The 11,582-nt window shown below is 46.4% G+C and overlaps 1 gene segment (V, D, J or C); it reads right to left on the reverse strand.

Annotated features, from left to right (window-relative positions):
* On the reverse strand, positions 1-10,660 carry LOC139278168 (T-cell receptor alpha chain V region CTL-F3-like). The segment is given in 4 exon segments: positions 1-13; positions 58-157; positions 9,678-9,995; positions 10,544-10,660. Coding segments are annotated over 4 exon segments (486 nt in total).
* Positions 10,661-11,582: the final 922 nt, after the last annotated feature.

Genomic DNA, 11,582 nt, shown 5'->3' on the forward strand with positions numbered 1-11,582 from the left:
TCACTGCGGGTCCCTTTTACAATCTCGGTGCCGTTCGCAAACCATTTGATGCTCAACTCCTTGGAGCGAACGCCGCCAGTGGTACAGACAAGTCTGAGGAAAGCCGACGACTCTTTTCCAAACAGGGTGGGGACAATCTGCGGAGGATCGAAGAGAGCTTTGGGACAAACGAGAGAAAGAGTTATGTCGCTTTTAAATAAAAATGAATCCGAATTTATTCAATTCCAGGTTTGGTCATTTTCTCGATCTTATTTTACATTGCAATACTCATTCGATTTACTCTGTTTTTGTTAATCTGTTCCTACCATCCTATTTACACTGTCATGTTTGGCCATTTTCTCCCGACCCTAGTTTGCATTGTCATATCGGGTTTTACACAGGACGCCAAAGTCAGAGCCATTTCTCCCGGGTTTCCGCCGAAGTTACGACGAGAGAACCACACTGAAATTCTAGCCCTCTGTTTGGAAACTCGGACAGTGGAAGTTCCCGGCTCTGCTGGGATCAGTCGTTGTTTCCCAACTCTGAGAATCGCAACATTGACCGGTGTAAAATCAATGTGCACCCCTTCCTGTGCAACATCCATTCTCAGGGCACTTGTCGAGATATGTGTGAGTTTTACTCAATTCCTTATATCCACTGCCGGTGAAATGTACAAAAAGCCGCTTTATGTGTACGTTATGCTTTTCATCGAGATAAACCACAGACATATATATGATAGATGTATAGTGAATAAATGCAGATCCATTGAGAATTACTTGGGTTAATTCACTAATTCCAGTCTCACATCAATCTCACACCGAGAGCCCAGACTTGTGATAAATGAATGGAATAATATTGGTCAGTATACTGTTGACGGCGGCTCTAGGAAAGGCGGGATGAGTGGGGTAACCTCACGCCGTCCTCAGCCGCCACCTTCCCTTTTCTGGGACACAACCGTTCTGTTGTTGTGGAGGCGTTGGACTGAGTTACCTCCCGCCCCATCAAACCGGCTCAGAGTGAAAGGCCCGGAATACTCTGAATACTATGGGAGCTCATACCCGGCATAGTAATGTCGCTGTTTCTATATAAATTCGGAGTAACTATTTGTACTAAGTCTCCTTTCTGCCTATACAGAAGCGGGAGTTAGGACAAATATCACCGACTACACCCCGCCAGCGCAATTCCTGCTAATCCTTTTCTCCGCATGCGTCCAACACCAAATTGCCTCCACTGAGCAATCCTGAGCGCTCCCCCCCACACAGCCCGAGCCCCCCCCCCACCACAGTCCCGAGCCCCCCCACAGCCCGAGCCCCCACCCCCACAGCCCCGAGCCCCCCCCCCGCCCCACAGCCCGAGCCTCCCACAGCCCCGAGCCCTCCCCACAGCCATGAACCCCTCACAGCCCCGAGCCCCCCTCCCCCACAGCGTCAAGCCCCCCCCCACAGCCCCGATCCCCTCAGAGCCCCGAGGCCCCCCCCCCCACAGCCCCAAGCCCCACACAGCCCCAAGCCCCCCCCCCCACAGTCCCGAGCCCCTCACAGCCCCGAGCCCCGCACAGCTCCGAGCCCCCTCACAGCCCCACGCCCCCACTCATTGGGGAAACTAAAACTAGAGGGCATAGTCTCAGAATAAGGGGCTGCCCATTTAAAACTGAGACGAGGAGGAATTTCTTCTCTCAGAGGGCTGTAAATCTGTGGAATTCTCTGCCCCAGAGAGCCATGGAGGCTGGTTCTTTGAATATATTTAAGGCGGAGATAGACAGATTTTTGAGCGATAAGGGAGTAAAGGGTTCTGGGGAGTGGGCAGGGAAGTGGAACTGAGTCCATGATCAGATCAGCCATATCTTATTGAATGGTGGAGCAGGCTCGATGGGCCAACTGGCCTAACCCTGCTCCTATTTCTTATGTTCTTATGTTTTCTAGTGCTTGGTTTGCTTTTTTATGGCTTTGCATCACACTTTTAGCAATTCGTGTATTTGTCCTCCAAGATCCCTTTGTTCCTCTACCTCACCTAGATTCTCACCTTCCAAGTAATAAGTGACTTCCCTATTCTTCCTACCAAAATGTAATACCTCACATTTATCTGTGTTGAATTTCATTTGCCAATTATCTGCCCATTCTGCAAGTTTATTAATATCCTCCTGTAATTTGTTGCCGTCCTACTCCTATTGTCTATTGCCCCCAATAGTCTACACATTTAGAAGTTGTATTTTTGATTCCAAGTCTCAATCATTAATGTATATTCTGAACAACAGTGGTCCCAGTGATCCTTGTGGAATACCATTCTCCACCCTCTGCCACTGTGAAAAACTATCCTTTATCCCTACTCTCTGCTTTCTGTCTTGAAACCAGCGAGCTATCCATTCTGCTACTTGTCCCCTGACTCTGCATTCTCTGACCTTGTTCATCAGTCTATTATGGGGTAACTTATCAAAGGACTTGAAAATCTAAATTAATTACATCTACTACATTACCATTGTCTACTCTCTGTTACCTCTTCATATAATTCAATGAGGTTGGTCAAGCAGGACTTTCCCATTTGAAATCCATGCTGACTATTCATTGTTATATTTTTTGTTTCTAGATATTCTTCTGTTTTCTCCTTTAGTAGCATTCCATTATTTTTTCTACCACCAATGTTAAGCTGACTGGTCCATAATTGCCTCGACATGTTCTATCCCCCTTCTTAAATATAGATATTATGTTAGATATCTGCCAGTCCTCTGCCACTACATCTTTTTCTAACGAATTATTAAATAGGTGTAGTAATGCCTCTGCTATCTCTTCCTAGATTAAAAGAAATACATGGATGCAATCCATTCAGACCAGGGGTTTTTATCCTAATTGAGGTTGATTTATTTAATATATTCCCTTTTTATTTTAAATGTACTTATCTCATTACTAATCTCATCATCCAATGTCATGTCCACCTCTTCTATCTCCCTGGTGAATATTGAAGCAAAATAATTACTTAATATTTCTGCCATCTCTCTATCATTACCTGTGGTATTATCCTGTCTATCCCTCAATGGCCCTATTCCATCCCAACCTTTCTTTTTTATTGATGTGCCTGTAAAATATTTTACTATTTTGTTTTATGTCCCTTGATAATTTAATTTCATAGTTCCTCTTTGCCTTCCAAGGGAGGACCTTGAGATGATCACTATCACTAGGGAGGTAGTGCTGGACAGACTAATGGGATTGAAGGTAGACAAGTCCCCTGGTCCTGATGAAATGCATCCCAGGGTATTAAAAGAGATGGCAGAAGTTATAGCAGATGCATTTGTTATAATCTACCAAAATTCTCTGGCATCTGGGGAGGTACCAGCGGATTGGAGAGCAGCTAAAGTAACGCCTCTGTTTAAAAAAGGGGGCAGGCAAAAGGCAGGTAACTATAGGCCGGTTAGTTTAACATCTGTAGTGGGGAAAATGCTTGAAACTATCATTAAGGAAGAAATAGCGGAACATCTGGATAGGAATAGTGCAATCAAGCAGACGCAGCATGGATTCATGAAAGGGAAATCATGTTTAACTAACTTACTGGAATTCTTTGAGGATATAACGAGCATGGTGGATAGAGGTGCACCGATGGATGTGGTGTATTTAGATTTCCAAAAGGCATTCGATAAGGTGCCACACAAAAGGTTACTGCAGAAGATAAAGGTACGCGGAGTCAGAGGAAATGTATTAGCATGGATAGAGAATTGGCTGGTGAACAGAAAGCAGAGAGTCGGGATAAATGGGTCCTTTTCCGGTTGGAAATCAGTGGTTAGTGGTGTGCCACAGGGATCAGTGCTGGGACCACAGCTGTTTACAATATACATAGATGACCTAGAGGAGGGGACAGAGTGTAGTGCAACAAAATTTGCAGATGACACTAAGATTAGTGGGAAAGCGGGTTGTGTAGAGGACTCAGAGAGGCTACAAGGAGATTTGGATAGGTTAAGCGAATGGGCTAAGGTTTGGCAGATGGAATACAATGTCGGAAAGTGTGAGGTCATCCACCTTGGGGAAAAAAAACAGTAAAAGGGAATATTATTTGAATGGGGAGAAATTACAACATGCTGTGGTGCAGAGGCACCTGGGGGTCCTTGTGCATGAATCCCAAAAGGTTAGTTTGCAGGTGCAGCAGGTAATCAGGAAGGCAAATGGAATGTTGGCCTTCATTGCGAAAGGGATGGAGTACAAAAGCAGGGAGGTGTTGCTGCAACTGTATAAGGTATTGGTAAGGCCGCACCTGGAGTACTGCGTGGAGTTTTGGTCACCTTACTTAAGGAAGGATATACTAGCTTTGGAAGGGGTACAGAGACGATTCACTAGGCTGATTCGAGAAATGAGGGGGTTAACTTATGATGATAGATTGAGTAGACTGGGTCTTTACTCCTTGGAGTTCAGAAGGATGAGGGGTGATCTTATAGAAACATTTAAAATCATGAAAGGGATAGACAAGATAGAGGCAGAGAGGTTGTTTCCATTGGTGGGGGAGACTAGAACTAGGGGGCACAGCCTCAAAATACGGAGGAGCCAATTTAAAACCGAGTTGAGAAAGAATTTCTTCTCCCAGAGGGTTGTGAATCTGTGGAATTCGCTGCCCAAGGAAGCAGTTAAGGCTGGCTCATTGAATGTTTTCAAGTCAAAGATAGATAGATTTTTAAGCAATAAGGGAAGTAAGGGTTACGGGGAGAGGGCGGGTAAGTGGAGCTGAGTCCACGACCAGATCTTGTTGAACATGGTCTTATTGAATGGCGGAGCAGGCTCGAGGGGCTAGATGGCCTACTCCTGTTCCTAATTCTTATGTTCTTATGTTCTTGTGTTCCTAATTGTTTTTTTGACTTCTCTCCTAATCTTTTCATTTTCTCCCTTTTCATGCACTCCCCTGCTGTCTATGTACTTAATGTATGCCTCTTTCCTTATCCTCAAGTGTTCTCTTATATCGTTATTCGGAATATATTGTTCCTGCACTCTCTTGAGCACCGTTTAAATGTTTCCCATTGCTGCTCTACATCGTTTTTTGCTAATATTGTTGACCGTTTTATTTTCCCAAGTTCTATTCTCAGCCCTTCAAAATCAGCTTTTCTCCAATCTATTTCCCTGGTTTTAGTCGTAGAGACATTCCCATTCCACCGTCAGAATAACAGGCACAGCGCCTACAGCAGTGAACCAATCTTGAAACCGCACTGTGGGATCCTAATGAAAGAATTGTTCAGCTGAAATGCCTTTACTATTTTGGCAGGTTTTCTACTGCTTAAAGTCAACGATTCATATATTTCTTGACCCTTCCAGTCTCTCCGACTACCACCCAGCTCTAACTTTCCTTTCCGCGCATGAGACGAGTCGTTGCCAAACAACGACCCTCCCATCTCTCCTATCATTCCTTGCCCCAGACCCTCCACTGGGGTTTCTACAGCAGAAAACCATGCTGGTGGAAGTAACGAATAAAGTTGTATGTAACAGACCACGGCAACCTCTCCATTGCCTCCAACACCATTTACCCCATCATCCTCTAACAGCTCTCTCCCACTATGTATATCCACGGCATTGTTCTCACAGGGTCCCAATCCTACTTGTCATTTCATTGAGATTATATTGTCACCAGCCGCTTCTTTTCGCATGTCTGCATACTCACTTCTTCTTATCCCTGTGCTCGATGCTTGGTACCTTTATCTTCATTTATCTGCTATCCCTCCCCAAAACCGTCACCACCCCTCCAGTTGCCTTTCTGATCTTAAGATATGGACCTCCAGCTAGATGTCAGTAAAACCGAAGAAGCCATCTTCAGTTCTTATGGACCCCTGCAGACCACCAATCTGCCCAGCAAGCCCAGAAATGTGGAGCCTTGGTGTAAGTGCTGAATTCCAAGCTCGGTATTTGACCCAACATCCGATTAAGACCATTACAGCTCTAACTCTGCACGCCTCTCCCTCTTTACTGCCATAGCCTCGTTAATGTTACCGCCTTCAGGCTCAATTTCTCCAATGAGTTAAAACCCGTCCAAAGCACAACAGCCTGCTTCCCCACGCTCACGCCGACCACCCTGTCCCTGTCTAGATCCACTGACGCCCCATACTCCAGCCAATTGACTTTAAAGTCCTCGTCCTTGCCTTCCAATCCCTCAATTGCCTCCCCCATCTCATTTCGCTGATGCCCAGCCGGTCGTGCGTTCCTGCATGCACCGCCCCCACGCTGGCCCGCTCTCTGTTGTCCGATGCCCCATCAGTGGTCACCCACTCATCCCCCTGGAACTCTCTCCCCGGCACCTACACCTTTTTTTTTTACAACTCAGCCTCTTCTTTTTCTCCTTCCCCCTCCTGCTCACAATCTGCTCTTTGCCCAGTGTCCTGCAAAGAGCTTGCGATGTCTTTCTGCATGCGGGAAGCGCTACAGAAATGCAAGTTAATGTTGGTAATGAAGGAATGACCCGTAATAATATAAAAACTCCAAATGCTCTGCTGCGTCTGTTACGTGGGATAAAGATGGTAGGTTGAATACATTGTACAGATGGATTGGTACCAGTAATCCTATAGTTGAAACCGTGCACTCCGGTATTATTTACCAATCTGTTCGCTATATTAGCAATAAACCGTTTGCTTATTAATGCTGCACAGTTGGATTTCAAACCCTCACTGCCGTTCTTTCTAAAGGGCACAAGACTCAGAACTCAGGAGCTCGGCCCGCAGGTTGAAAAGTAATTTTGTCACTGAAGAAATCTTACATCAAAATCGAAAAGTTCATGTGCAGTTTCAGAGCATCATAAAACTGTCGAGTTGCTGGTCTTGTAAACGGTAAAACACAAGCCAGCGAGTAATATATCATGCTTTGTTTCACGGTGAAATATCCAGATATCACACATATTTTTATCATCTCCTACAATCACACAGCCCGGTTGGCAGCATGTATTTACAAGGTGAGGCAAGCAATCCCGAGAGAAACGGAGGCAGCAAAAGCGCCTCGTTGTGTGAGGTGTGATGGGAAGCAATCGGAGAAATGAAGAAAGCGGCTCAAAGTGTCCAAATTAACAGACACGCGAAGCCACGGAGTATGGATTCACACCCTTGTAGCAATGAACACGTTTAAAGTAGCTCTTCCCGCTGGGAGGTGGCGCGGATTATAACTCATTTGAACACCAGATTTCACCAACTCCGGCTGAGACTGACTGCTGGAGCTTGTTTTGTAGAAATGTTGGGCATTGCCATTCAAAGTGTTCCGGGGGGGGGGTGGGGGGGGAGCGGGGGGCGCTGCCATTCAGTGAGATCCGGGAGGGGGGGGCTGCTATTCAGTGAGACCGGGGGGGGGGGGGGGGGCGCCATTCAGTGAAACCCGGGGTGGGGCGCTTCCATTCAGTGAGACCGGAGGGGGCTGCCATTCAGTGAGACCCGGTGGGGGCTGCCATTCAGTGAGACCCGGGGCGTCCTTCCAATCAATGTGCCCGGGTTATTTCTCCCTGTACTTGCCGAGACAGATCTTCGTTTCAAGTTTATTTTATTTAATATTGTGGGAATGTTTCCAATTATATGGACATTAAATCAAGTTCAAAATTATGAACAACGCTTTTTGTCAGATTATGGCAGCGAAAAACGGGCAAAACCTCATTCGTCGTGTAAAAGAAAACAAGTTAATATCTCCGTTACAATTACCAATAGAGGAAATTATTGTAAATGTGCCAAGTGTGGATGAAATATTACAACGGGTTAATTTGATAAAACCGTCAATTTTGGGATATTATAGCATAACATAAACCAGGTAATCCACCCGTTAAATACTGATAGGGGGATTTAAATATTCCACTATGTAATTTCCAGGCTAAAGTTTTTTTTATAAAATTCTCAACAAATGTTGTTCACAATTGATATTTATATCAACGATTTAGACTTTAGAATCAAAAACAGAATTTCTAAATTTGTAGATAACACCAAATTGGGGGGGGGGGGTACTCAATACTGAGGAGGACTCCAACAAATTACAGGAGGACATTAATAAACTTGCAAAATGGGCAGATAATTGGCAAATGATGTTCAACACAGATAAATGTGAGGTATTACATTTTGGTAGGAAAAATAGAGAGGTCCCTTATTACTTGGGCAGTGCGAGTGTAGGTGGGGTAGAGGAACAAAGGGATCTCGGAGTACAAATACAACTAAAGGTTGGCACACAGTTTAGCAAGGCCTTAAAAAAAGCAAACTAAGCACTAAGGTTTATTTTTAAAGAAAAGTAGGGAAGTTATGCTAAACCTGTATGGAACCTTGGTTACACCACACAGAGTACTGCGTACAGTTCTGGTCGCCATATTATAAAAACAAGATTATAGAGGCACTGGAGAGGGTGCCAAGATTTACAAGGATGATAGCAGAAATGCCAGGGTATACATATTAGGACGGGATGAACAGGCTGGGTCTCTTTTCTCTTGAAAAAGGAAGACTTAGCAGTGACCTAATAGAGGTCTTTAAAAAATATGAAAGGTTTTGATAGAGTAGATGCAGAGAGAGTGTTTACACTTGTGGGGAAGAGCATACATAACTGGAGGCCATCAATATAAGATAGTCACCAAGAAATCCAATAGGGAATTCAGAAGAAATTTCTTTACTCAGAGAGTGGCGAGAATGTGGAACTCGCTACCACAGGGAGTGGTTGAAGCGAATAGTAAAGATGCATTTAAGGGGAGGCTAGATAAGCATGTGAGGGAGATGGGATTAGAGGGTTGTGCGGATAGATTTAGACGAGGAAAGACGGGAGGAGGCTCAAGTGGAGCATTAACACCGGCATGGACTGGTTGGGCGAATGGCCTGTTTCTGCATATCCAATGTAAATACTTGCAGATTTATTCAATTCTCTTTTGCTGATTGTATGAGTTTTGGGAGTACATTCAGTCGGACTTTTATTTATTAGAGATTTTGCTTGTATTTTTGGCGGTGAGCGGAGGAGAGGGGTTCACATCACATCAGACACGCCTCGTGTCGCCGGGTGGGACACATTATATTGAATACAAATCAGTGATTTGGGGGGCTGGGAAATCCCTTATTGCTCAGGTTAAAATAATTAAAAGTCTACCGGCAATCTTTAAAAAACGGTGAATTTATCGGAGAAACTCGTTAAGATTTAAAGTTGGGGAGGAGCGGGGATTGCACATTGCGCGGGGTCGTTCACCGGGGTTAAACGGGGCAGATTGCACCCCAAAGCAGTCGAAAGCCCAGCCTCCCTGTGGGGTTTTACCGGGAGCTGCAGGCACAGGGCCAGGGGCTGGGGGTTTCATGGATCAGGTGACAGAGAAATCCTTCTGCCCCGGGGCGCTGGCACTGCACTGGGAGCTCGGCCCGGGCACAACAATTTCCATAAAATTCAGGGTTTCTTGTTTTACTACAGAGGGACACCGGCCTGTTTCCCGCGGGTCGTTCCAAACCGCTTTTTGTCGAGGCCTTTTTAGCCCAGGAGAAGGACAATTAACGCTGTAACGGACTGTGGAATAACTGAGTTTTACAGTCTGTAATTTACCCCTCTTTAATCTCACAGCAATCCTTAGTGAATCTAAGAATTACTGTGAGATCCAGTTCGGTACCTCCCGAGCGCTGGACAGTGATTTCAGTGTCAATTTACTCTCACCAACTTGTAAAGTCGGCAAGAACTGAGCAGGGCGAGCCTCCGGGGCGGGGAAGACCTGCAGCTACACGGAATATCTTCAGCTGGGAGTTTAAATGTGGCACTCACCGGTTACCAGGAGCCTGGTGCCGGTTCCATTCCCCACTTTGCCCGCGTTGCTTACTCGGCAGTAATACCGGCCCGAGTCCGAGATGTCCGCATTCAGGAGGCGAAAGGCGGAGCTGAACTTATTGGTAATTTCCATTTGATGCCTGCTGTCACCTTTTGCCTCCAGGAATCTGCGCTCGCCCTGTCTCCACCACTGCACTCGCACATTCGCTGTATCTTGGGCCAACGGGAAGGTGCAGTACAAAGTCACATTTTCACCTGTGGTGATGTTCACGCTGTTGGGGAACTGACCCACACGGAGCACGGAATTCCCGGCAGCTGGAGGGAAAGAAAGACTTACATTGATATAAAAAAACACAGAACGCTGGAAAAACTTATCAGGTCAGGCAGCAACTGTGGAGAGAGAGAGAGAGAGAGTGTTAACGTTTCAGGTCACAAGGATTACATAGCATATACAGCACAGAAACAGGTCAGTCGGCCCAACCAGTACATGCTCCACTCCAGCCTCCTCCCATCCTCTTCATCTTCATCCATCAACATAACCCGCAACTCCCATCTCCCTCATATGCTTATCTAGCCGCCCCTTAAATGCATATATACTCTTCGCTTGACCTTTAATCAGAGCTGGCAAAGATTAGAGATTTATATTGCGCCTTTCACGGCCTCAGGACGTCCCGAAGTCCTTTACATCCAAATGACCAGGGCGCCATGGAGAGAGAATAACGCGCACAATAGAAAGGGGGGATTTTTAAATGGGAGGAGGGAAGGAACGAAGGAAGAGGAAAAATAAACCAACTAAGATTCGTTAATAACCGATGATGATTGAAAGGATAAGTTTCCCACTGTGGTGAGACGGGGTGACCTACCTGCGGAGACCATTGCCAGGATCAGCACCGACGGCAGTGTGGTTCTGGTTGACATACTGAGTGAGTGAAGGAATGAGCGAGGGAGCGAGCCAGTGAGTGAGCGAGGGTGTGAGTGAAGGAGTGAGCGAGTGAGTGAGTGAGGGAGTGAAGGAGTGAGCGAGTGAGTGAGTGAGCGCAGCTGGCGCTGGAGAGCAGCTTCCTTGGGGGACCACCTCGGCTGGAGCTGCGGTTTGCTCAGAGCGCCGGGCCTCGCTCGCTGCCTGCCAGCTCTGCAGATGGAGCGGCGGCTTCACACAGAGTCGCTGACAAACTGCTAGATCTCCCCGCGAGATAAACGCGGAAATATTATCAGAGGTTCAATCATCGCTCCCCCCGCCCCCGCCACTTGCCCGCCCGCCCACCGTGTCTGCATAGGTACATGGGTGTTCTATGCAATGTTCCTGTAAAGGCTCTGTTAATGTGGTGTCAAACATTGAAACCTTTTCAACACTTTACGTTCTTGGACAGATTTGTTTGCACCTTTAGAAATGGCTTATTGTGTTTCAGTGAGTGGTGAGACAGAACGGTACCTTCCGCAATGTGATGAGTGTGAAGGGAATGGTTTGGGCATTGCAGGAATGCTTTATGGTGTTGGTGTGTGGGGATGCCAACCTGGCACATCATGTGGCAGCCAGGATGCACAGCATCAAGTGAAGTAAATCTGGCCTTGGTGAGGCCATCCCTGGCGTCCCGGGCAGCAATGTGGTCGGGTGCTGATGCCCTCTGTCTTGTGTAGCAGCAGTTGATGGTAGAGAAGGTTGGCGTTGTTTTAGGCGCTGCTGGTGTGCCTGGTGATGCTGATGTTGGGACTGATCGTGGTGGGATTCTGAGGACCAAGGTGAGAGAGTATAAAGTGCACCGATGCTGATGGAATAGATGGCAGGTGAAATAGAGATGACAGAGGCGATCTGTTAATGGTGAGAGAGGTAATGAGGTCAGACTGGATGGAGACTTGTGTAAAGACTTGCAGCATGGTGAATCTGTTTTGGAAATGCAGTGA

The sequence above is a fragment of the Pristiophorus japonicus genome, chromosome 13 (genome assembly GCF_044704955.1).
Source record: "Pristiophorus japonicus isolate sPriJap1 chromosome 13, sPriJap1.hap1, whole genome shotgun sequence".
NCBI lineage: Eukaryota > Metazoa > Chordata > Chondrichthyes > Pristiophoridae > Pristiophorus > Pristiophorus japonicus.